General features: G+C 47.3%; 1 protein-coding gene across 6 annotated transcripts in view; it reads left to right on the forward strand.

The window, feature by feature from the left end:
• Positions 1–26,386, forward strand: part of si:zfos-2326c3.2 (mitogen-activated protein kinase kinase kinase kinase 4) — a 65,518-nt gene that overhangs the window by 2,149 nt on the left and 36,983 nt on the right. For all 6 annotated transcript variants that reach the window (XM_061236493.1, XM_061236489.1, XM_061236492.1 and 3 more), the window contains exons 3-10: positions 16,337–16,393; positions 19,489–19,614; positions 20,203–20,313; positions 21,347–21,437; positions 21,895–22,025; positions 22,621–22,675; positions 23,860–23,938; positions 24,568–24,743. In XM_061236493.1, the coding sequence (XP_061092477.1) occupies positions 16,337–16,393; positions 19,489–19,614; positions 20,203–20,313; positions 21,347–21,437; positions 21,895–22,025; positions 22,621–22,675; positions 23,860–23,938; positions 24,568–24,743 (826 nt within the window). The remainder of the gene's footprint in view (positions 1–16,336; positions 16,394–19,488; positions 19,615–20,202; positions 20,314–21,346; positions 21,438–21,894; positions 22,026–22,620; positions 22,676–23,859; positions 23,939–24,567; positions 24,744–26,386) is intronic.

Raw genomic sequence — 26,386 nt, forward strand, 5'->3', positions numbered from 1 at the left:
CCCAATCCTTACTGTTTTCACAGTACTGTATGTAACATCCAAATTGGCCATTTTAAAGCTTGCTGGACCTTTCCAGGATTTTGTGCCGACACATTAAATTGTAAGCCATTCTTTTATTATTTATTTTCATAGCAGAAGAGTTTTTTTTTTTCCTTCGTAGGCTGTGAGCTGAAAACGGTGTACGTCCATAATTTTATCAGTACCAGACTGAGGTCTCTGCTCAACATGGCTTCCCCTTCCCTTTCCCCTGTTCCCTTCCCCAGGGTCACATATGCACAGGAATATAATCTCAGGACAGAACAATAGCCCACACTCCTCTTCAGGGAAGTTTAATATAGAAGTGGACGGACACGTGTGCTATGGGGCATATCCACTCTGTACGGGACAAACCTTCCAGGCTGGTTTGTCAATTTATGTGACTACCGCTGTACAGCATACTGTATTTATGGTGCTTTTTAAGTCAGTTAATTTTAAGCAGTACCTGACCAAAAAGAAATGTATTGTCCCTTATCTTTTAAACAGGCGGTGAACTTTCTTGGGAGTCAAATTAAGTAATCTGGAGAGGAATCTTTGCCTCAGAATGTCAGTGTAAATTACAGCAAAAGAGTTTTTGGAAATTTTAAGAGATGGTTGTGTACACATTTCATTACAGACCTAGCTCTCTGCTGAGAAATCTATGCTGAATAATCGATTGGCCCCCAGCATTACTTTAGCATTTGTGAGTCTTTTAGAGGCTCTCCGTGGGTGCATTTTCAAAGCAGCACTCCGTGTACAGGGCAGAGCTGAGGTGTTCCGAGGTGAGAGCCTATGGGAAAGAGGCAAAGCATGTGTTTACAGTTTGGTTTTGACTGAACTTCTACGTGAGCTCAACCGTCGGAATTGTGAATATATCGTCAGTGGCAGATGGAACCAGTCCAGATGTGGCTCCTCTACAGATCCAGGAAAAACCATTTAATCATCAAAACCAAATGGCTTTTTTTTTTTTTTTTTACTTTCCTTAAGTTGCCAAAGTGTTGCTAGCCCACATTTTCACACTTTCACACTGAGTTCGATAGACATCTCTTACAGTAATGAAACAGCCACGCCGGGCTATGAAAATGCCAGCCCCAGTTGCTATTGGTTTAGTCAGTAGCCAATACCAGATTGTGGTTCGTTATAGCACAGCACTAAGAACCAGATCTTTCTCCACGCAAGCCACCAAGCTGCTACTTCTACTGGTTTGAATACAGTAGCTATGGCCCAGATTCGACAGCTTTTATTGAAAAGGAAGAAAGACAGAAAGAAAAGGCAGTCAATTTTCAAGCCCTGCTCATCTTTACTCCACTGTCTGGAGTGGTGTATTATTCTTAGTAAAGTATTTTTAAAAAGCCTGGGGGTATTTAGTCTTGTATCTCACATGCAATTAGTATTGGCTCCGGACTTGGGTCAAATACATAATTATTTTGGATTCAAATACTTTTCTGGGTAGTGCCTAGTGCAATTGAGCCAACAAAGTGGACCAGAAGGTGGGGTTTGCACTTCATGAGAGTATTTCAAAGGCTCCAGGACACCAGACAATCTCAGAAAAGTATTTGAATCCAAAACAATTACAATTAGCCTACTTATTTGACCCAGGTGTGATTGACACCAAATAAATGCCTAAGGGTCGCAGTATGGAGGAAATCCAGTTTTTGTAAACTTTGCATTCTGGGAATGTGTCACTCACAAAGTGCAGCAGTTCTCATTTTTCTCCCCGCTAGCAGGATGCCAGCGAATATCGCAGAGATTTAGCTTTTTCTCTGTATATTGATCTGAGGATTGCTTCCTCGGTCAGTACAAAAACATCTAGGCGTGAATTGCTTGTTTTTAATAATCTGGGCCCTTGTGATTTTATTGCAAAACTTCTTATCAATTCAGCTTTATTTGCACCATGCTGAATCCATAGGACACTGCAATTAGACGACTCATATATTAACCAGAGAAACATCAAATGTGCCTGGCTCCTTCATAAAATGTTGCATTGCTGTGTATTCTCTGTCTTTCCAAGTCTTTACTGCAGAGCATTTCTCCCATTAATATAATAGTCTTGTCTTTTTTGCCCATCATCAAGTACTCGGGGGCAGATGTTCAGTATTTTCCTGTGAAGAAAAGTAATGCTGTGCTGTTTGGTCCGAGGCTTTGGTCCGTACTGTCGGAATGACTTCCGTGCCCATGCACAGATATAAGCTATTGTAGGCATGCACTTACAGATGCACCGATCATATGCCCAGGGCACTGAACGTTTGGTGTTGGTTGGGACTTTCCTGGACAAAAAGAGCACACTTTCTCTTCTGAGTATCCTTGAAGCAGCCACAAGGCCCAATTGATGTGTGTATTGTAGACAGCTGGTGAAAAGTTGTGGTTTTGCCTTTTTGCAGACTTTAGTTGTATCATTTTCTTAACAAGAAGGACTTGAATCTTTGTGAAAAAAGGAAATCCTTATTCTGTAAACGGTTTCTGATTTTATGGAGCCGCTGTTTCGTCAGGCCCCATCAGTGTTGTGTTCACAGTGGTTTTTCATTCAGAAGGATAAAGGTCTAAACCCGGTGAGTACCTGGCAGCTGTGGTAGGCTGCTATTTCTGGCCTTCTACCTAACAAAAAAGCCACTGAAAACAGAAACAAGAAGCACAAACTTGTGTCCTGTCAAGACTGCTTCCACTCACCGATTCCATGGAGTTCCAGAGGGACTACTCAGTGGTGCATGAAGCCAGTTCATGGAGGCTGTCATGTTTGACTGTGGGGCCTTTGTGGCACCAGAGCATGCACACTGGGTACCTAAACGTGAAGGGGATGAACAGAAATGAAATATAATCTTTTTTCTTCTTCTGTCCAGCTCAGACAAAAATCAGTCCCTGGACAGTAATTAGTTCAGTGTGATGGAATTTTACAATTGAAAAGTCCAACAAGAATAATTTCACCAGGGTAAATTCATAGTTCTGAATGGACTTTGAAGGTGAACTTTGAGTTTTGGTACCAGAGGCTTAATAAACTTCAATACCTCCTGTGACCACTGGAGCTTCTGGGGGAATGTCAATCCCTGGTCCCCTGGTGTGGCCATGGTGTGAAAACAGATATAAATCTATGCTCCAAAATTACGTGATGTTATTGTGTGATGCCTCATGTCTGATCAGTGATGTGTGTTCAGCTGGCCTGCTGTGGTGTGAAACTCTCTGAAATGACTTTTTCAGATTTCCTCGATTGACGTGGACAGTTCCGCCGCTGCCTTTTCATGTCCGTTCAGAGCTGCTGTTGAAAAGTGATCCTGTCATTGTAGAATATTCACTCCGGTCTTTTGACTGTTTGAGTTTTGCTCATTCGCAGTCATTCCACTCAATATGTTTTCCTCCCAGATCTGCTTCAGTTCAGCTCAAAGGCCACGCGTACGCTGTGATGTAGGGCTCGTCCTGGCCAACGAATGGCCTCGCATTTGTTCTGAAGGCATTCGAAGGCTTTATGGAGGATTGTGCTTAATGAATGAAGTATTATTTCATTAATTGCATCTCAGGTCTTAGGAATGATCTGTGTGTCCTCAATGTGGCTCCCACACTATGCTACTGGTGTCAACAAAAGGACAAGTCCAAAGACAGACTGGACTGTATATATCTCATCACACCCAGGCAAATCCCCCCATATTCTTTAAAAGCCCCCAATTTGTAAAAAAAAAAATAATAATTTAAAAAAATTAAAGCCACCAATTTCTAATTGCATCTCGTATTGCAGAAACACATGGCACTTGATCTATAGTAGTGTTGAAAATGTCCCGGCTCAGAACCAGCCCAAGGGCGGTATAGCCCCACAGGTGACTCAAAGCCAACAGTGACACTGACTAAGTGAAAGGAACTGGGTGCTGGGGCCTGTGCTTATAACCATGAGAGGGCTGAGGCAAGCTGCCAGCTTTACGATGACTGCTGATTTGAATAACAGGAAGCCGTAGCAGGTCGTGTTTCCGCGTTGCAGTTGGTTCAAGCTGTCACACCTGTAGATGCGGTTCACCGTGGGATTTATATTTATTCTCGTCAAGTATCAGTGCTGCTGTGGAGACGGCGGAAGTCGGCAGGGTCTCTTTGGTTTTGCGACGAGCACGCCGTGGAAATGTGAATTTGCCCTTGATGTCGGGGTGACTCGAGGCAGTCACTTTCATGCAAATCTGCTCGCAGTGAGCCAGACCTTCTCGTGAAAATCCTACTTGGCACCTCCGCCCAGGCCATTGTCTCTCAGTCTAATTCACTCGCGGGGCTATTTCTGGGCGCCCCCGTCCGGTTTTGTTCCGGATATTGTTTTAGCCTCATTGTTAAGATGCGAGAGACCCCGGAGAGGTCATCTCTCAGACTCTTTCTTTTTGTTGAAGAACAGTTTCATATCGGCCGTCGCCGGAGTGTCACGCGGCTGAGAGAGGATCTTTCTGTCTGATCCCGAGGCGCCGTCCTTTCTGCGAGACGAGAGAGACGCCGACCCTGAGGCCTTTCCGCAGCTCGTCAACGCGAAGCGTCTCCACACTGTGGGTCTATCTGAGGCAGAGAATGGACTTAGTGCTCATCAGAGGGGTGTACTGTGCTGTAGCAGGCCTGTCTGAGGCAGAGAGTGCACAGCGGTGGAGTGGACTGTGCTGTAGCAGGCCTGTCTGAGGCAGAGAATGCTCATCAGAGGGGTGTACTGTGTTGTAGCAGGCCTGTCTGAGGCAGAGAGTGCACAGTGGTGGGGTGGACTGTGCTGTAGCAGGCCTGTCTGAAGCAGAGAGTCCTCATCAGAGGGGTGTACTGTGCTCTAGCAGGCCTGTCTGAAGCAGAGAGTGCACAGCGGTGGGGTGGACTGTGCTGTAGCAGGCTTGTCTGAAGCAGAGAGTCCTCATCAGAGGGGTGTACTGTGCTGTAGCAGGCCTGTTTGTAGCAGAGAGTGCACCACAGCGGGGTGTACTGTGCAGCTGCAGGCTCGTCTGAAGCAGAGAGTGCTCATTGGCGGGGTGTACTGTGCTGTAGCAGGCCTGTCTGAGGCAGAGAGTGCTCATCAGAGGGGTATACTGTGCTGTAGCAGGCCTGTCTGTAGCAGAGAGTGCACAGCGGTGGGGTGGACTGTGCTGTAGCAGGCCTGTCTGAGGCAGAGAGTGCACAGCGGTGGAGTGGACTGTGCTGTAGCAGGCCTGTCTGAAGCAGAGAGTCCTCATCAGAGGGGTATACTGTGTTGTAGCAGGCCTGTCTGAGGCAGAGAGTGCTCATCAGAGGGGTATACTGTGCTGTAGCAGGCCTGTCTGTAGCAGAGAGTGCTCATCAGAGGGGTATACTGTGCTGTAGCAGGCCTGTCTGAGGCAGAGAGTGCTCATCAGAGGGGTGTACTGTGTTGTAGCAGGCCTGTCTGAGGCAGAGAGTGCACAGTGGTGGGGTGGACTGTGCTGTAGCAGGCCTGTCTGAAGCAGAGAGTCCTCATCAGAGGGGTGTACTGTGCTCTAGCAGGCCTGTCTGAAGCAGAGAGTGCTCATCAGAGGGGTATACTGTGCTGTAGCAGGCCTGTCTGAGGCAGAGAGTGCTCATCAGAGGGGTATACTGTGCTGTAGCAGGCCTGTCTGTAGCAGAGAGTGCACAGCGGTGGGGTGGACTGTGCTGTAGCAGGCCTGTCTGAGGCAGAGAGTGCACAGCGGTGGAGTGGACTGTGCTGTAGCAGGCCTGTCTGAAGCAGAGAGTCCTCATCAGAGGGGTGTACTGTGCTCTAGCAGGCCTGTCTGAGGCAGAGAGTGCTCATCAGAGGGGTATACTGTGCTGTAGCAGGCCTGTCTGAGGCAGAGAGTGCACAGCGGTGGAGTGGACTGTGCTGTAGCAGGCCTGTCTGAAGCAGAGAGTCCTCATCAGAGGGGTATACTGTGCTGTAGCAGGCCTGTCTGAGGCAGAGAGTGCTCATCAGAGGGGTATACTGTGCTGTGGCAGGCCTGTCTGTAGCAGAGAGTGCACCACAGCGGGGTGTACTGTGCAGCTGCAGGCTCGTCTGAAGCAGAGAGTGCTCATTGGCGGGGTGTACTGTGCTGTAGCAGGCTCGTCTGAGGAGGGGAAAATGGCTGGATTGTTAGCGCTGGACTCATTATAAACACGTTCCTCTGGAGGGCCCCTTTGCAGCCGCCATCCCTGACGCCCCCTCGGACACATCTGTAAAGGAACGGAGGATGCCTGCGCTGATGTTCGGGGGCGCAGCTGGAAGGGCAGTCATGTGAGCTGTGGTCGGGTCCCATGATACCAGAGACACGCTGGAAGTCCAAAATGTCCTGAGGTTCTGTGGTTCACGGGATTTCATGGTTACTCGCTCCTCTTTAATGGGCTATGTTGAGAACAGACTCATTCATATAATCCATTACGGCGGTCAGCCTTTTCGATGTTTTGTACCAGGAGAAGGGTGTCAGACAGGGCTTCTCAGCATCGTGACAAAAGTATAAATGTAGATTTCACGAGTATGCAGTGTTCAGATGCTCTGCATGCTATATCTCAAGAACTATGATATGCTGTATAGATTTTAGCCTCAGAGGTTTGCAGCCTGATTGTAACCTTGACATACAAATCTAATTAAAGCTTGATGCATTTGAAAATCCATTTCATCCAAATCCAAATTTCATGTTTGCCGAATGCTTTTCCTGGGTTCTTTGCCCAGCACAGAGCAATTGATTGACCTTTACAGGGGAGATATTTTTACCATTTTTACCTTTTTTTTCCCCTCCCATTTTCCTATTTTCACATTTGAATGTCCTACTGAATTTGTTGGCTCATCTTACCTCTGTAGCATAGTACTTCAAAGATGATACCTGGGAGAGGGTAGACAGCTGCCCATTCTCCTCAGGAGTAAATGCTACTAGGCGTGCTACTTCACTGCAGTCTATCAGTCCAGCCTTGTAGTCACCGTGCCACTATAGTACACTTCATGCCTCGTTGAAGAAGGAAAACGTCAGGGGGACGACAACTGACGATCTTAACAGGATGAGCTACCCAGCAGACGCTTGTAAGTTTGGTAAGCGTCCAACCCGAATACATTTCCTAGGTTTATGCAGTACAGGAAACAGAATAGGTTCCCCTTGAACTCTACCTAAGTCGTTATGCTGCGTCCATGCTACGAAGCAGGGCTACCCTGTTCCTAGACATCTACTGTCCTGTAGCTTTTCACTCCAATCCTAACAAAGCGCACCTCATTCGACAGCGAGTGATCCCACTGAGCTGCTTAATTACTACAATCTGCTGTGCCAAATTAGGATTGAAAGGAAAACCTACAGGCCAGTGGATCTCCAGGAACGGGGCTGGGCAGCGAAAAGGACCGTTTTTGACATTCTGAGGGAGCAACTGGACAGCTGATCGCGTTGTCGCGGGTTTCATTGTTGGATTGGTGACAAACGGGCAGCGAGCGAGCCTGCTGGCATGAGTCACCGTGCATATGCTCTTTACCAGTCTGATGACATGAATGGACTTCTCGTCTTTCGAAATCCACACTTCCCTGTCCACTTTACGTTGCGATATCATCCGTGGAGCACAAAACGGGCATGTCAGCGCAAACCAGGGGAGAGCCGCTTGCCTGGGCCGGAAGATGGCGGGGGTTCAGCGGTCGCGTCTGCGATACGCGTCGGGGCTGGGTGTTGTGAAAACACCATTGTCAGAAGCCGTGGAAGAGGCTAACACGTGGCCCCGGTGGAGGAAGCTGCTTTCTCAACACACGTTTCCTGTCCTGGCTATGTAGGGGGGGCTCTGCCAAAGGCATAGTGATGTCACGCAAACCCCCCCCCCCCCCCTTATCTTCACAGTGGCTTGCAAGAGGCCCTGGTGTTGAAATGTGGAAATAGTTTTTTTTGGTCTAAAAAACATTTTGGGGAGGAAGGCGACCGCAGACCCGTTGCCTGTGGTGTAGGAACTGTGGTGGGGTACGATAACCTCTGGACCCCCCAGGGAGGAGGTGGTGGGGCGCACTCTGCCAAGGATATTTCTGTCAGAGGGGGATTTCCTCAAATTCCCACAATGCATCACCAAGCCCCTCTCTCCGAATTGCATTGTGTTGCAAGTGACAAAGGGGAAAATAGGAAGAATGGAAGGGAATAGACCTCTATCACCCGAGAGTCTCCATAAACAAAAACAATGGTGCCTTGATGGAGCCCTGCAGGTATAAGAACTCACCAATTTGAGAGATTGGATTTTATCCATTCCCATTTATTAGTCCTGAGAGGAAGTGGGAGTCTGACCGTAAAATCGTAAAGCTGTCCTCAATGCTTACCTCTCTGACTCTTGGAGCAGGCTATGAACCCCTGCTGCTCGAGCAACACTGCAGCAGTTACAACACCAGCCCACGCATAGTTTTCCTTGGAGAGAGACTCCGCACGCATCAGGCTTTTTTTTGGGTGGTTGCAGGGGGATTCTTGCGGGTTTGTCACGTTGTTTAAACTGGATTGAGATTTATGGACAGATTGGGGGTGTTTGAAACGGAGTGGCCCAGGAGAGCACTGCTGGGGCCGTGTTGGGGCCTGAGGTTCACGCTCACTGGGGGGCGGTTGGCCCCTCTCTCCCTCTCCCTCTCACTCCCTCTCCCTCTTTTTATCTCTCCCTCTCTCTCTTCCTCTCTCCCTCTCTCTCCGTCTCTTTGATCATCCGTGAAGTTTTACCCCCACCTCACCCCCACCTCCGTTATGCATTTTTTGTTGTTTCTTTTTTTTTTGGTAGCCTGTAGCACGGTGGGGATAAGGTACAGTACATGATAATGACCTGGAAGGTTGGTGGTTCTAGCCCCGGTGTAGCTGATCTGCTCAGCTGTTGGGCCCTTGAGCAAGGCCCTGGTGCCGCACGGTCCCTGCCCACCGCTCCTAAGTCACCAGGGTCAAATGCAGGGGACAAATTACCCAACAGGGTTCAATAAAGTATCTTCTTCTTTTCTTAACACGAACAAGAGTACACCATGTACACAGTACATTTCATGAAAAGAGGCACACTGATATTTGAAAGTCATGGCATTTTCCCACACGGTTACATCTGAAGTTTGGCATAATAATGTAATACATCTCCTGAAACATGTAATGCTGTTCTCAAACTGGAATTGAATCTTCCCAGAATTCCTCCTCTGCCATGGTAACATTTTTGCAGTATCATGCAGATGACTAAAAAAATGTACGCAGTGTTGAAATTGACAAAAGTTACTAAATATTAGACATATTCTAAAATGGGCCCGGAGTGGTTTGGCCTTTGCTTTTGTGCAATGTGTTGTTCTGAGCTTTGCCTTGTGCAGACAATAGAAGGAAACCGGGCTTTCTTTTCATCTCTCTTTCGCTCTCCCTCCCTCCCTGTTCTTTTAACTCGTATTTCCACTGGAGAGTGTGCACGTGCGACAGTTTGTCCGCGTTGAAACAAAGAGCCGTTTGAACTGCGCTGGGGTCAACAAACTGCACGTGAAATCCAGGATTTTGTCCCATTATTCGCGGATCACGGTTGGATAGATGGCATAAGGACCCTGTCTCTCGTGTGGGCCCTACTTACTGTCAAACATCAAACGCTTCCAAATTCCATGAATCATCCCCCGATTCTCGGACTTCCTCAGATTTGCTTCTGTTCTTCTATTAGGAAATGAGTTCTATTCTGACAGCGTCTGCATAAAAGCCCAGCTTTGTGTTGTGAAAGTGTGTCACTGGCTATGAATTACCGCCAACTAGAATGAGGGTGGCTTTGGTGAGAGCAGATAATTTGTTAAGCTTTTTCCCAAAATGGCTGGGAAGAAAAAGATACATACATGCATACCGAGATGATGTAGCACTTATATATATATAATGTAAAATATTGATGAATGTCCTTATTTTTCCTCTGTCCTTAGTCACAAAGCCATTTAATCATCATGAGCTTTCTGAGAACTGGGTTATGTGCCCTGCTCACAGCGATTGCAATAAAGTGGGTTAAACTTATAGCCTCTTGGTTCCCAGCCCATATCTACACTGTGCACTGCTGCCAAGTCTTCCACACTGGCTGAGAAGGGGAAAATAATTTTTTCAGTGTTAGGTTTAATGTTCATTAGACCAGGCACATTCCCCAATTTCTTCAGGATGAGAGCATGAGCTATAAATGTACAGTTTAAAAAAATCACAATTATTTAGCTGATGCTTTTTAAACGAAGTGACTTACAGTTGATTAGACTAAGCAGGGGCCAATTCCTGGAGCATTGTGGGGCTAAGGGCCTTGCTCAAGGGCCCAAAAGCTACACATGTCTTTCTGTGGCTACACTGGGGCACCAACCTTCCAGGTCCCAGTCAAGCCCACTAGGCCTCGGCTTCCCCAGTTACCTGTTAAATGCAGCTGCTTAAATATCTGCTCAGGTGGCAGGACTGTTGAGCAGGTCCCTGTAAAAGTAGATCCAATAAGGTCTGTCCTTACCCCAGAGATTTTAATCCCAGGACTAAGCCAGTGTTCACACTTGCACATTCTAAAGTGGGCTAGCAGTAGCCTTAGCTCTGGGCTAGCTGACCCTTCTCAAGAGTAAGGTGAGCACTGACCTTTCAGGGTTAGCCCCAAAAATATCCCCTAGTATGGTGCCAAAATAGCCATTGTGAATGCTTAGCCCAAGGTTAACAAATGCTTGTGTGACCACAGGATAAGCTAGCTCTGGGTTGTCCTGAGCCTGGCCCAATGATAACCCAGGGCTAACTACACTGCAGTGTGAAAAGGTCTATATACCTGTAGATCTAGTACAGATAGGTCCTGCAATGTACATATCCTTACTGGAAGAGTTATCAGAGCTCTGTTTAACAATTAAGCCATATCGCTGTCTGCAGTCTTGAGAATATACAGCTATGTTATTATTTATTTGTAGTCCTTTGTATGTGGCATTATTTCAGGTAGCCTTAATCAACACGTCTGCTATTGAAATACATGAGATAGGCCTTCCACTCATTACATTGGACAGTCCATCTGCATAAAATCAGATCTGGCTAATTGTGCTGTACCATAGTGCCAATATTGTCCTTCGTCTCTTTCATTAGATCTAATTAAATGTGCCGCAGGCTTCTTTATTTTGGCATAGACTGCCTGTGATAACAAGTTCAAAAGCAACTTGAAGCACAGCCAATTCACCCGAGTCCCTCTAAATGTCAGGATCTGAGTTTCTATTCCAATATCTATTTGAAGGAAGTTCAAATATTTTTGGGAGAACTGTCCGAAATGCTTCATTTTAATCGCACAGGCTTACATGTTGAAGACTTGAGGTAAAGGCATTTTGATCTGGCTATAGTACTAGCATTCTGTCCACACGTGTCATTCTCCTTTTTTTTCTTTGCAAACACGCCCAACCCACCCCCCCCACCCTCCCCCCAACCGTTTAAGGAGCCAATGTCTTCTCCCCCTAATTGAAGCCAGCATGCACACTACAGAAATATGCTTACTCTGCATGGAGTGGAGGAGCCAGGTCTGTACTGTACATACACAAGAGTTGGAATCGTGCTGTCTCCCTGTTACAACCCTCATGGCCGGGCAACAACAGGAAATGCCGAGATCACTCTGGAAAACAGCGCTGGGCTTGAACGAATGGGTGTGCAACTGCGTCCTCTTGGTCATGGCAGACATAGTTACTACATTTTCTCTCTGTGCCGCCTTACAGCTCTCCCCTCAGCTTAGTCTTAATCTAGCCAGATGCGCCTCACACTTGCTTAAAGACGGGCGAAACACATCATTGTTTTGGATTCAATTACTTTCCTACGCTCGATTGAGCTTGCCTTGTGCAGTTGTGCCAACAAAGAAGACCAGAAGGCTGTGTTTGCACTTTCTGAGAGTATTTCATAGGTTCCAATACACCAGACAAGCAGAAAATTATTCAGATCCAAACCAATTACATCTTTCACCCAAGTCTCATAGGCACATTATGCAGGATTTTTTTACTTTTTAATAAAATAACCATGCTCTAATGCAAGGCATAACTACGATGCACTGGCAACCTCTGACTTTGTGCCCCGTTGTCAGATTTGTGCTCCTTTATCTGTGTTTGTAAAATGTGTTTCTGGGCGTGGTGCTCCTTTCTGTATGCTGAGGGGTTGTGTGGCTGTGGGTGGGATCGTGTTTCAGTGGTCAGGGTGACCAAGCGAAAGCACGCTGACGAGAAACGAGAAACGACAAAGCGACGCGGCTCATTCAGGAACCTGAGCCGACCTTCGATTGAATGGCTTTCGCTCACTGGCGATAGCTGTGGAAAAACGGACATATAAAGATAGAAATGGAAAATAGGATTTGAAATATAAAAATGGAGGTGAGCGGGGTTGTGGATGGAGGAGGTGAGTTATTTGATTGTAAACAGAGGGCCGCGGCAGGGCTACGAAACCCTGCATCGTACGGCATTCAATTACACGGTATTTCATTTAGGAGCAGCCTGCAGCCGAGTGTGCTTAGTGCTTGACTGGAACTTGACTTGGACCTGGAGGGTTGGGTGGTTCAAGCCCCAGTGTAGCCACAGTAAGATCTGCACAGTGGTTGTCGCTTGAGCAAGGCCCAGTGTGTGCAGTGTGATGTCCCGGAATGGGAGTGAGCAGTGGACAGCATTAACACCGGAGCGAACGCTGCAGTGTGAAACACGGGCCATTGAAGCCGGCTCTCGCTGGAGGAGCAGATGTACAGTGGAGATAGGACATGAATGGACCGATCTTTCATCTCCTACCCCCTACCACACCCGCTCCCACCCCCCTGCCCCCCCACACACCCCGGACAGCGGCTGCCTCGTCATTGGCTCTCGGCCCTTGACCTCCGACCCCCGGCAGACACTGACGGATCTGCACCGGCAGGAAAGGAGCAGATGGGGTCACTGGCCTGCTGACCCACGCTGGCAGCTCTTAATGGTTTCAGGAAAAAAGCAGCGGCTCCACCAGACTCCTCCACTGAGAGATAGGGCAGCTTTTTTCTTTGTTTCCATTATCGGTTTTTCAAAAACAGCTCATTTTAAAGCACGATTCATATTACATTTTGTAAATCTATTGTTTCAATAAATATGTATAACAGCTCTCACAACATAGTTGTTCTAGGAGAAAAGTTAACAAACAGTTTATGTTATATAAATATATATATAAATATGATTTATTGTGTAATCGATACATAGGTTATGAATGGAGAAAGTTATATCATTGCTTTGTTGGCATACAGTTTTGTTGGTTCATGTGACTGCACACTTGAGGTTCCTATTGACTTTTTACAGAGCCCTGAAATTTAATTTAAGTTCATAATGAGATGTTCTTGAAAACTATAAGCATAAGGGATACATTATGATCTTTTACATGAACATTCTGAGGGGTTCCATGTCTCCATGCCCCTCACCCCCCTCCCCCACCATGAAGCAGTTTCACTCTTCCATGATTCTGGCTTCTCTCCCTCCTGCTAACAAGTCTGAAGTCAGTGCCATCTCCTGATTGGCTCAGCTCAGCCTGTGATCTGTGCCACCTCCTGATTGGCTCATCTTGACCTGTGATCTGTGCCATCCCCTGATTGGCTCAGCTCAGTCTGTGAATTCATGTGTACTGAGCGGACTCCAAGCCTTATGTCCTCGGCATCGTTAAGGCAGAGTCTGTCATTAACTGGCAGGGCGTTTACCGTGGCTGAGCACAGCAGGGTGTTGAGGGAGAGCACGCTCTCTCTGCTACAGAGGTCCCTGATTGGGCGAGGATGCCAGAGGGCATAGGGCAATTGGCTATTCCAAAAATGAGAGGCGGGGGGGGGGGGCTAGGGGCAGGCTTGGGAACAGAACAGTACAGAGCATTCTGCTAGTTCTTCGCCAATGAGTGAAAGTGCATTTTAGATCATTGAAGATGTGCTGATTGAAGATTGGGCAACGATGTTTCTCAGAATGGGCTTTTGGTGAAGTAGTTTATGCAATGTTCGTGAGTTCTGTTGAGCACTGCTGCTCCCAAACTTCAGTGACTAATGAGTACAGCAGCCAAAGAAGAAGAACAGAAATGCATGTGTGAACACAGATGTAGTGGGCAGGGATGGGTTTGCATTCGCTGTAAATAAAAAAAGGGAAGTCATTCGCCGTGTCTGACCTTCTGCATGATTTTAATTTAGACTGGGAAGTCTCCCTCCAGCAGTGCGTTTTCCACTTGGGAGAAATGTGTTACAGGTGTGCAGTTTGAGGTCACCTCAGTCTACGATGTGTCAGCCGTAGGTAGTATATATATCGGGTGTATGTGTAACCTGCGGAAACCTAGAACATTCCTCCTTGAAGGAGGACACAAGTTCCAAGATAGTGCCCGCAAGCATCATTTTCTGTTGTTGTTGTTATTTGGCCGTTAATATGAGTCTTCACAAAAACCAAAGAAAATGTGTAAGAAATAGGGGGTAAACAGCATTTTTGCTGTCCCTTTTTGTTCAGTATTATTTGTCATGAGGAGAATAATGGTCCAGTCATTACCCTCACTTCACTGGCTAAGTAACGTAAATATATGGCTCCTGTCAAAATTTCGAATTCATTTACAAAATAATGGTAAACTATGGCAGGCAACATCAATCTGCCACAGACCAGCGCGCAGTGACCTACCATGGATGGCGGCTGCCTCCTGGCAGTGTGGCGGACAAGGGCACTGTGGGCTTGCGTGAGGAAACTAAGCGCTGCCTATCGATTGCGAGACCGCTAAGCCTGAGTAATTACATTTATACGCTTGATTTGGAAATAGGATATTGACTAACATTTTAGGAAACGTACGTCATGTTGAAATTTTTTTTGCTTTTCTTCGTATCGGCGTCGTAACCTTCTGTTTTCTCAAGGAGGCGAATTGGTTTTCTTATCATACCGCTTTAGCTTCCACCGTGCAGCGCGTTCACTTTTGTAATCTGTCTTTTTTGTTTAAGTAACGCAGAAAAACCATAACTGTCACTGCTAAACTCACCAGTACATATAAATGCTTAAGCCTTGTTGTTCTCTATCAACATGATATTACTGAAAGGACCGCTTGGGTGGCTCGCCGAGTAAATGGAATCAATTGCAGTACCACAGTGGAATTCACCAACAGTTAGGGCCTAGAACTGAAACCAGTGAGAGTGTGTGTATAGAAACTGGACACAGTTTCGCACAGTTTACAGTTTGCAAGTCGCAGTTTGCAAGGCGGGTAATAAAAATGGGAGTCGAAGAGAGATGGCGAACAGGTGGGACTATTCCTATCCCTGTAGGAATATTCCTCCCATGGTAAACTCGACTCCCCGGTGAAACGTAGACGTTGTAAGACACATTTCTTCGGCGAGAGGAGAAATGAGAGTTTAAGTCTCCCCGGTGGCGGGTTTGCCGTTTCGCGATTATCGGAGGTGGTCGGAGGCGGAACACGACCCGCGCGGAGGCGGCGGATTTCCGCAGGAGATGAGGTATAAATTGCGCGGCGTCTGGAAGTGATTGAATCTGCCTGTTACTGCGCATGACGTGACACACGTCGCCACAGATCTGCATGGACCGGGCGAGGCAATTTCTCAAATGAAAAATATTGCGGTGAGACGTGCCCTGCTCCATCAGGTCTGCCTCCGTGTTCCATTTCTCCTCGACACATTCCTCGCGTAATCGCTTTAAAAGCGCCTGTGTTTTCCCCCCCTCTTTCTTCTCCGCGGTTTTTGACACGTACAGCATTTTCAATTTTAGCGAAGCACTTCGCTGCTCTCGGCCTCGTCCGTCTTCCCACGTGCGCGTGTTCGTTTTCACTACCTGCTGAAATGAAAATGGGCCGTTTAGGAGAAGTTTAGAAACGAGTTCCCCTTTATTCAGAGCTCTACACCTGCACTTCTGCGTCGAGTCTCACCGAAAGCGCAGGTCCCCCTTCCCCGTCAAATGGCTATTGGAAGAAAATGCAACGTGTTCGTAAATTATTGCCATTGTTTCAATCTGTTGTGGCTTACGGGATATGTCAGAGGCAATATCGCCTCCATTCTGGCCCCATATGAAGGAAGTTCCTGTTGTTTATGGTTACTGTCATAAGTAGTAAGCCGTCACAATGTTAGATTCCTTTTGATCTCCATATGTTTAAATATCTTTTAATTTTTATAAGCTGAAATAAACACATGGAAGCTGCTGTTACAGGGGCAAGGAGGTGGAATGTATGAAAATAAATGGCTGGTTTTGATTGTAAACAGTAAAGCACAAATGTATTATTCTGTATTGTACCGTTTTACAACAGTGTACTGTTTTACTTTATAAATCAGTGGTTCCAGAAGAAAGTTGTGTTGAATCACATCACATAAATGGTGTGACTGTTGAAATAATTAGGCTTTCAGAGGTTGGGTACAGTGTATAAAATGAGGGCCACAAAGTGTTGCATGTGGCACTTTGTGGTGTGTGATGTCACCGCAGGCCGTTGGCTGAAATGTCCTTGTCCCTCTGCAGGGGAGACATGTCAAGACAGGACAGCTGGCTGCCATCAAGGTCATGGACGTCACAGAGGTGAGGCTGTTCTTTTCGCCGGTTCCTCGCCGGTTTTGTCCGGCCGCAGGGGGAACGTTCGGTCGAGAGCGCAGCCCGAATATCACGGAGATGAAGACCGGGCCCGGCGTGCTGTCGGCCCACCCCCTCCCCCCACCACGCAAACACGAAAACAAACAAACGAAAAAAGAGACAGTTGCTCCGGCGGAGGTGTGGTGGGGAAACGCAGACGTTCTTGGGCCGTCTCTGTTATTGCCATCTCTCCCTTGCCGATCGGAGGTGGAGGAACTCGTAGGAGGTTTGGTGTTTGCTCAGTGAAAGTTCAATCACCCTTCCTGCGCCCCCCCACCCCCACTACGCCCCACCCCTGGGTGCAGCCTCCTGGCCTAGAAATGAGATGAATATAGTCTTATTGGGTCTCCTACAAGAACAAAGAACAGTGTTATTGCCACCGAACAGAGAACACTGTCAAAAAAAACTTAATTACGTTTGATTCTGCTTGGAGGCGCATTTCAACCTGGGATTTGGCATGTTGCGCCGAGATAAACTTCATAACTATCTGCAGGGGAGGCTTAGCCCCCTTTCTCATATACAGTACCTGCGGAAACAAAGTTATTTCTGAGAATTGTGGGGGGAAGACGACGCCGAGAATCAATACAATGCATTTTGAAACCGAACATAAAAACATTAATTATTCGATGATGCCGTGGCTCCGTTTCAACTCCAAATTATTAAACTGTATATCTGCTGGGGCGCGGGGCGATATTAGATTCCTGTGAAAGTCTCCTAATGGCTGACGGCTGCCCGGTTGAAGGGGGTTTAAAAGGCTGCAGTGCAGATAAGACCACCACTGCCGCCTTGGCTCTGACAAAGATCTCTCTCTTCTCAGCTCAGCTCGGCTCACGGACGTCTCCTCCCCTCCTCCTGTCCGTCCGCCGTTGTCTCTCTGCCCCGTGCGATAATAGCGCTAGCTTTCCTGTCGGAGTGAGTCGCCGCCGCTCCAGGCAGCCGTTTCCTCTGCCCTGATAGATCCCTTCAGTCACATTCCCACCCCCCCCCAAACATCCCCCCCCCCCCCCCCAAACCCAGACAGGTCCAGGTCAACACCACCCACACACACACACACACACACACACACTCCTCCAGAGAGCCTCTCCTGTTTCTGAACAGCAGGACCCTGGCATCCAGGAATGTTGTGGTTTTCTCCCCTCTCTGATTTAAGGGGGGGGGGGGGGGGGGTGTTTCTCGTGTTTTCTTTCCCCCCCCCCGGGACAGAAAGTAGAGGTCTTCACAGCGGGACAGCCTGTTCACCGCGGGCTTCACATTTTGGCCACTGTCTCTTGGCTGGGTCAGGGGTCACGGGGAGGTCGCGAGGAGCTGAATCGGAGCCATTGTTCCCATTTATTTTACTGCCTGTTTTTAGATGCTTTTAGAGTCACAGGCTGAAGATAAAAAGCGCTACGCATTAAACTGATCCTCCGTAACTCTCCGTTGACTTGAAATGAATAGATGAATAGAAAGACAGACATTTCCTTCTAAACATCAATATATGTTTCTGAACTAGTCTCCTCTAGAGCCTCTTCTGTACAAGCTAACACGCCTTCACAAAATATGAGGCATATATACTGTGTAATATATAATATGATGACTTAATCATTATACAGTCAAAGCTGAGAGATAAAAACTGTTATAAACTGACTGGTCAACCGAATAGAGTATAAAACCGGAATGAGTGTCCCACGATAATACTGTATCAAGCTCCTAATAATCAGGAGCTTGACCGTGCAAGCATTAAATGGAAAGAAATCGCCCTCTCCATTCATGAAAACCTGAATTACAATCTAATACGATTAGATAAAGAGGCATATCTTAACACGAATACAATATGGGCAGCAGTGTTTTATTTTACGATGAGAACTCCTATTAAACGGCCATTAAAATGTAGGACATAAAAATTGCTCCGAGCTTATATTAGGAGTGGTAGAGATTCATTACTTTTACTTTAAGTGTTTAAGCATTTTAATGAAATTGCGCCGCCGTTAAGCGGGGACTGTGGTCATGCTCAGCTCAGGACTGCGAGGCTGTACAGCTGGAGAGGCCGAGAGCGTGACAGAACATGTGTGCGAAACTTTCGTAACAGTATCTCCTGGGGTACTCCTTGCTCAGACCCTTAATTCCCAGCCCAAACACTGTTTACCTCCTTTACTTTCCGCAAACATGAATCAAAGCGAAGCCATTGAGGAAGAAACAAATCAAGTGCCATATCCTCCGTGCGCCACGGAGAGCAAACACCAGCTTTCATAAAGGCGCTGCTATCCTCGGCTCTGAGAAAGCCACACGAGAGTGACTGGACCTTTCTGCACCAGAGATTACCGTGCATCACTGCGATAGTGTCCATGTGCCCTGGCAGAAGCCTGGCTTGGGTGAGCCTGATAACCAAGCCGCTCGCCATTAATGCACACAACCCAGTCTAACCCTTTAAAGAGTATCTTTCTGTGTGATGTTTTCTAAACTACTCTGGTGTAAAATCCAGCTTGGCCAGTTGAAATGACCAACTATCAGCTGTTTCAAAACATAACTTGAGCTGGTCAAACCATGTTGAGTATGGAGCTGGTCTGAGCTGGTCTGAGCTGGTCAACCAGCTACCAATTGCTTCAAAACCTTTTTTTTCAGCAGGGTACTGTTCTAGAACTTGATTGCTTTCAATCAGCAGTAGTGATCATCAGTCTGAAAATGTCCAGTTAAGAACATTCTAATGACATACAGTATTTGTTATCTTAAATTATTTTTGCGTTCATATTTATATCATACAAAAAACAGCAATGTAATAAAACCGCAAAATGGCGATGCCTGATTGTTAAAAAGAGTCCGCTAGCGAGAACAACCAGATCCATGTTGACATAGAAGTGAAATTATAAGTAGTCTCTTTTGTTCTCTGATCTCATATTGTCATAATGATTTTATTTTAATTATCCAAGCACTTTCATCACAAACAAAACCATCAACTTTAACCATAATATTTGCACAGATTTTTTTACTCTGTATGCTTAGCTGTTTATGATAACATCCTGGTCTTAATTTCATGTTATCTCATGTTTTCATTTTTGTTTTTTAAGGAGGAAGAGGATGAAATTAAGCTGGAGATTAACATGCTGAAGACGCATTCCCATCACAGGAACATCGCCACATACTACGGAGCCTTCGTGAAGAAGACTCCAGCCGGTCACGATGACCAGCTCTGGGTGAGTGGGAATCCTGTGTCAGTCTGTGTTTGCCTTTTCAGTAATTCTGTTGACAGGCAGAGTATTACAAGTGTTTTAATGCAGGGGCCAAAGCATTTGTCCATTTCCTATTCATTTCCTGGTCAGCTCCCAGCTTGACATGGTTTGACCAGCTCAAAATACTGTATGTTTTGAAACAGCTCCATGACCAGCTTGACCATGCTGTTTGACCAGCTCATACCCAGCTAGACCAGCTTCATGACCGGTTTGACCAGCTCAATTTTCAAGCTGCTTATTTGAAGCAGCTGTGCGCGTGTGTTGTAAAAAAAACAAAAACAAAACAAGCGTAATGCTTTGAAAAGGGTGGTTCTTGGTGCCAGGAAGTCAGTGTTCTAGAACTCCACTGCTTTTAATCGCCAGCGGCGATGGTTGCATCACCGTTAGAATGTTCAGTTCAGTCACATTCTCATGGCGTATTTGTGACCTCACGCCTTAAAGGGCTAAAGCAGTCTGTGCCTCCAGAGTTAGACGTGTCAGGCTGGCCGAAAGCCGCGGCTCCGGTGTCTGTCTGAGCCGCTTCCCTCTGCCCTGTGTGTGCCGGTGCCGCAGCTGGTGATGGAGTACTGCGGCGCCGGCTCGGTCACCGACCTGGTGAAGAAGACCAAAGGGAACTGCCTGAAGGAGGACTGGATCGCCTACATCTGCCGGGAGGTCCTCAGAGTGAGTGTCCCGTTCCGCCCCTCTCCCACCCGCCCGTCTGTCTCTGGGGCCTTCTGTTTCATTTGTTATTTTAGCTGACGCTTTTATCCAAAGCGACTTACAGTTCAGTAGACTAATGCAGGGTTAAGTGCCATGCTCGAGAGCTGTGGGTTTAAATCACCGACCTACCAGGTTCTAGTCGTGTACCTTAGCCACTGGGCTACAGGCTGGCCAGGCTTGCCCTTCTCTGTCCCTCACTGCCAGCCAGCCGTTTCCCCCTCGCTGCCCGACCGCCAGTGTTTTGATTTCTCTCTGGTGTTAGCGCGGTGGCGGTGTCCTGGAGCTATGCCCGTTCCGGCTTTACGGTTTCTTCATCGTTTGTGTACTAAACTGGGTTTTAGCCTGAGGTCTTTCTCAGAACAAAAAATAAACTCCCTCTCCTTGGTTTGTTTGTGTAGCTTTTACGGTTTGTACACATCCTATAGCTGTGTCAGCAGGTAGGGCCTTGTAGTGCTTCCAAACCAAAGGCATGCACCAAGGCACAGCATTGTGTGTGTGCGTGTGTGTGTGCAAATTTGTGTGAGTGTGTGTGCGTGTGTGTCTGTGTGTGTGTGTGTGTGTGTGTGTTGTATACATCTGTGTGTGTTTTTGTGTGTTGTGTGCATCTGTGTGTGTATGTGCGTGCGTGTATGTTTGTTTGTATATGTGTGTGTGTGTGTGTGTTCATGTTGGGGTTTTCAGATTATTTGTACAGGTCCGGTTTGTAGTCCCGACCGGACAATACAACCTCCCACTCACATCCGCAATCCATCCCAACAGCTCTCCACGCGTGCATGTGTGTGTGTGTGTGTGCATATATGTGTGTGTGCGTGCGTGTGTGTGTGTGTGCGCGTGTTTGTGTGTGTGTGTGCATGTGTGTGTTTGTGTGTGCATGTGTATGTGTGTGTGCGTGTATGCGTGTGTGCGTGTGTGTGCGTGTGTGTGTGTGCGTGTGTGCGTGTGTGTGTGTGTGCAAGCACGTTCCCTCTCCCTAATGCTCCGTGTCTGTGCTCAGGGTCTGTCACACCTGCACTCTCACCACGTCATTCACCGAGACATCAAGGGACAGAACGTGCTGCTGACCGAGAACGCCGAGGTGAAGCTGGGTGAGTGTGTGTGCAGGGAGAGGCCAACGCTGCATATCATGCTAATGTTACACACACACACACACACGCACACACACGCACACACACACACACACACACAAACACACACACACACACAAACACATTTCTAAGAGTGGTGATGTGCCATTTTGTTCAGATACACAGCTTGTTTGCATTCAGTCTTACACTCCCAAGTGCATCTGCTGGAGATCTACAGCCCTGTTGATTTTCACTCCAGCCCTAATTCAACAAGCGAGAGATCTCATTGAGCTGCTAATTAGTAGAATCAGATGTGCCAAATTAGGGTTGGAGTGAAAACCTACAGGACGGCAGATCTCCAGGAACAGGGCTGAGCAGCCCCACTCTCTGGCCTCCTGCACTTTAGTTCACAAGGCTCACGTGTCTCGTACTGGACACGGGGAGGTTTTTAAGGAGGCCGTGTTTGCCCTCCCCACAGTGGATTTCGGAGTGAGCGCCCAGCTGGACAGGACCATTGGGAGGAGGAACACGTTCATCGGCACCCCCTACTGGATGGCGCCGGAAGTCATTGCCTGCGATGAGAACCCAGACTCCACATACGACTACAGGGTGAGCCGCATATCTCTCCTACAGAGAATGTTCCAGAAAAAGTGAAGAAGAAAAAGGAAAAGCGCCAGAACTTTGCTATTTTGAAATAGTGCTCATTTATCATTGGGTCTACTGGAGCAGAGTTTTTTTTCAGGGCGGTAGCTTAATGGCCTCCTTATAGATCAGTGATAAATCAGTGAATGTCTTTACCTGCTCCAGCATTCAGGTGTGTGTGTGTGTGTGAGAATGTCCCAAAGGATGCAATTCTGTGCCCAGTGGATCAATAACGTGAGCAGTACTGAGAAACTCTGAAGCTGTCACCTCTAGAACTTTCGTTAGGCAGCCTGGTTGCTTTTCTGAAAAAATACTGAAAAAAAACTCACCCCTGCTTGTGTGTTTTGGAACATCGCATGTTTGGATTGCCATGTTTGCGCATCCATGTGTCCTGGCTGGAAGACACATTTGAAGATCGAGCCTCATGCTTGCTTGTGGATTTGTCTCTCTCTCTCCCTCCCCTCTCTATCTCTCTTTCTCTCTCTCTGTCCCTCTCTCTCCCTCTCCCTCTCCCTCTATCTCTCTCTCTCTCTCTCTCTCTCTCTCTCTCTCTCTCTCATAGAGTGACCTGTGGTCTTTGGGAATCACAGCACTGGAAATGGCTGAAGGTGCTCCACGTAAGTTTTTCCTCAAAATAGCGTCAAAATAATGTTCTGACACTCATATTATATGTCTGTGTTACGGGGATTAGAACAGACTGATAACCAGCACAGCTAAATCAGAGACTGTAATCTTAAAATGAACCCTTTTATCAAAGCCAACCATCGCACCCACATCCTATTGTTTCAAACGGCTCTTTCAGCTCCCTGCTGACATATGGAAATATAATTTCTGTGCACTGAGGGCAGCATCGACGGGTCACACAAAAAAAGCAGAGTTAGAACAAACAGTCAGAGTTAGGACAAACAGTTTTGAGCTGTTTAATGAAATCTTTCAGCAATATTTCATATCTTTGATTCAGTCTTCTCTAGCTTATTTATTTGTTTAAAGGGGGGCCTCAACCAGGGTGTCGTATTTACACAGCTGGAGTCGGCAGTCAGGCCTGGTCTAACAGGCCTAACACTACTCTAAACTGCGCGTGGAATACACTAATGGACTCTTTCATATTTTCGGCTTTTATGTTTCTTTTAAGAATATATTTAAGTAGAAGTGTGCTAAAGCGTATTATCAGTTTTCCAGCTGTTTCCGTCCTCCAGTTTCCCGGCTCCCTGGTCGGCAGGTTGACTGAACGCTCACACGCCGGCCGAGTGAAGTTAATGCGTTAACAACGAGCGGCGAGCTAAGCCCCTCGTCTGCCTCGCGTTTCATCTCTCAGCGAGTGGAAATCCCGGGGCGAGCGCAGACAGGGAAATGAGAGCCACATGACCGCTCGCTCTCCGCCAAGCCTGGTGATGTCATGCAGCCGAGAGGAGAGGGAGAGAGGGAGAGAGAGAGAGGGAGAGAGAGAGGGGGAGAGAGGGAGAGAGAGAGAGAGAGAGAGAGAGGGAGAGAGAGGGAGAGAGAGAGAGAGAGAGAGGGAGAGAGAGGGGAGAGAGAGAGGGAGAGAGAGAGGAGAGAGGGAGAGAGAGAGAGGGAGGAGGAAGGGAGAGAGGGAGAGAGAGAGGAGGGAGGGAGAGAGAGAGGGAGGAGGAAGGGAGAGAGAGAAAAAGAGGAGGAAGGGAGAGAGAGAGAGGCGACGGAGGGAGACCACGAGGGGATGGCGGCTGCGACTGTCATTACCGCGGCCCTTCCCGCCATGTGACCCGCCCACAGCGGTTCCGTTAGTAACCCTGTGTGTGTGTGTGTGTCTGTGTTCCCTCAGCTCTCTGCGACATGCATCCCATGAGAGCCCTCTTCCTCATCCCCCGGAACCCCTCCCCCAAGCTCAAATCCAAGAAGTGGTAAGAGTCCCCCAGGGCCTGTGCCCCCACGCACACTGTCCAGGGAGCAGGGCATGATGGGAGAACTTTAACTGCACAACGCTGGCACTGCTAGCTCAGCCTCTGCATTAGAGCGGGCATAAGGGCGGCATTGTGGGACCCGAACCCGTCATGTGACAAATTTGGGAAGTCTGGAATTTTTTTGTTTCTGTTTGGTGGCTGTATTATTTGTTGAGGTTCAAGCCGTTGCCAACAGAGACAATTATTCATTTCAGGCCTTCTCTGAGCAGACACCGTAGGGGTTTGAAGAATGCCGTTCTCATGAACTTGAACTTGGCAGCAAAGTTTCTGCAAACATGCTCGGTCTTGCTTTGCTTAAGTCGTTTAGTTTGTGAAGTGTGCATAGAAATACCAGATAATAGGTACACATACACAAATTTGTTACTTTGCTCATTCACAGACATTATTGACCCATAAACCCACCTTTCACTGCTGCATTATGTAAAAAACATGTTGCCTACCCTATGGTTGAATCCTAACTACTGGAGTTTACACACAGCATTTCCCCTGGTTTATAGTATGTGGGCAAACAACAATAAAGCTTTTTCTACCGTGTTGTGATCACAATATGTCATACATCCCCTCTCAAGGTCGAAGAAGTTCCTGACCTTCGTAGACAGCTGCTTGGTGAAGAACTACCTGCACCGTCCCACCACTGAGACCCTGCTCCGCCACTCCTTCGTCAAAGACCTGCCCAACGAGAGACAGGTGCGCATCATGCTGAAGGACCACCTGGACAGAGCCAGGAAGAAGAAAGGGGAGAAAGGTAGGCCGCTTTCTTCACTTGCGCTTCAAGCAACAGATTCACCGAGTGCGCTCCAAGTCAGCATCCCTGCTGGAAAAATACAGCTCAAGCTTGTTTTTGAAACACCTGATAGCTGGTTTGCCAGCTCCGACCAGTTCCATACTCAACATGGTTTGACCAGCTCAAGCTGTGTTTTGAAACAACTGGTAGCTGGTCATTTCAAGCTGGTCATCGCTGGATTTTACAACGGGGCTTACTATTTGTACTGGTTAAAAGCTGCTGGTTATATATAGCTCTATGTAGTTGGGGTTGCTGTTGTTGAGAGAGGGAGGAAGCAACTGAGATGCAGTATTGAACTTTAGAACAAAAGTAATAATACATAAAAATGATCTTCCTCCCACCCTTTGCCCCTTTTTTCCAAGAGGTTTGCCTCATTTTAGGCTGTTCTTGTCAATTAGGATTTGTTCTTTTAGTGACCTTGCCTAGCTAAATAAAGGTTAAATTCCAAATGTGGAGAAATAGAGGGGGGGTGCATGAATTAAAAAAATAATGGTTCCCATGGAAACTTTAAAATAATTGCTACAGGAGAGCAGTGAAATGAAATTTCAGAGGATACAGTTGTTGCCTCCTACGTTTTCCAGGAACAGACTATAAAAGTCATGGCTAAGTTCAGCACAAAAGGATGTTTTGGTCAAGCCTCCTGTGGCTTCTGCTTCCAGCGGGCTGTGTATCATGGGCAGGGTTTTCCCTGTAATAATGGGTCATTCCCTGACCCAGGGCCAGGCTGGTTAGTCACGGGCTGCCCTCCGCCGGACAGCCGTTACGGCAGGATTAAGTGCACAAGTCATCCAAGAGGAACGTTAAAAATCAGCGTTTAACGACGATTTTGAGCTGTCCCGGCCGAGTCCTCCGGTTCCCTCTCACACCACATAATGACATCGTTCAGCACGCCTCGTGAGTCCTCCGGTTCCCTCTCACACATGATGACATCGTTCAGCACGCCTTGTGAGTCCTGCGGGTTCACTGAAATTGGAGTCTGTTGACCCGTGCGTTCGGTATCCCCGTCAGGCAGCCAGTCAGACGGTCGTATAGCTAAACGCTAAAACAAACCCTCCAGCCAGTCACAGAAACGGCAACCGCAAACACAAAAGGTTATTGCCCTGTTTTCATAACCTGTGAAGTTTTGACCGTAAATTAAAGACAGATGGCTGTTTTCTTGTGCTCAGTCCACACCCACCCCCCCACCTCCTTCTCTCTCTGTTTGTCTCTGTCTATTTCCTAAAAGTATCATCCATCTTCGGCCTGGAACATTTCTGAAGCCAAAACCGATGCGCCCCTCCCTGAAAATAGCATTAAGTCATCTCTTTAGAAACCTTGAAAATGATTTTGTCTTGTTGTTATAGACAATGAAATTGGTACAGTGAGCGAGGAAGAGCATTTATATTGTCTTTCACAATAAAGCTGTTATTGCTTGCTTAGAAGCAGGTTAATGAGTAGATTGAACAGAAGAAACAATACTGCAGAATCCTCTGTTTATACTCGGCCTTCAGAGAGAAATTGACAGAGATTGTTAAAACGACGGGAGGTGAGGCATTGTGGTAATGCTGTGTGTAAACTCTTCTCATATCCTTGTTTCTAACTGTGCAGTCAGCCATGAGCATGTG

The sequence above is a fragment of the Conger conger genome, chromosome 3 (genome assembly GCF_963514075.1).
Source record: "Conger conger chromosome 3, fConCon1.1, whole genome shotgun sequence".
NCBI classification, from domain to species: domain Eukaryota; kingdom Metazoa; phylum Chordata; class Actinopteri; order Anguilliformes; family Congridae; genus Conger; species Conger conger.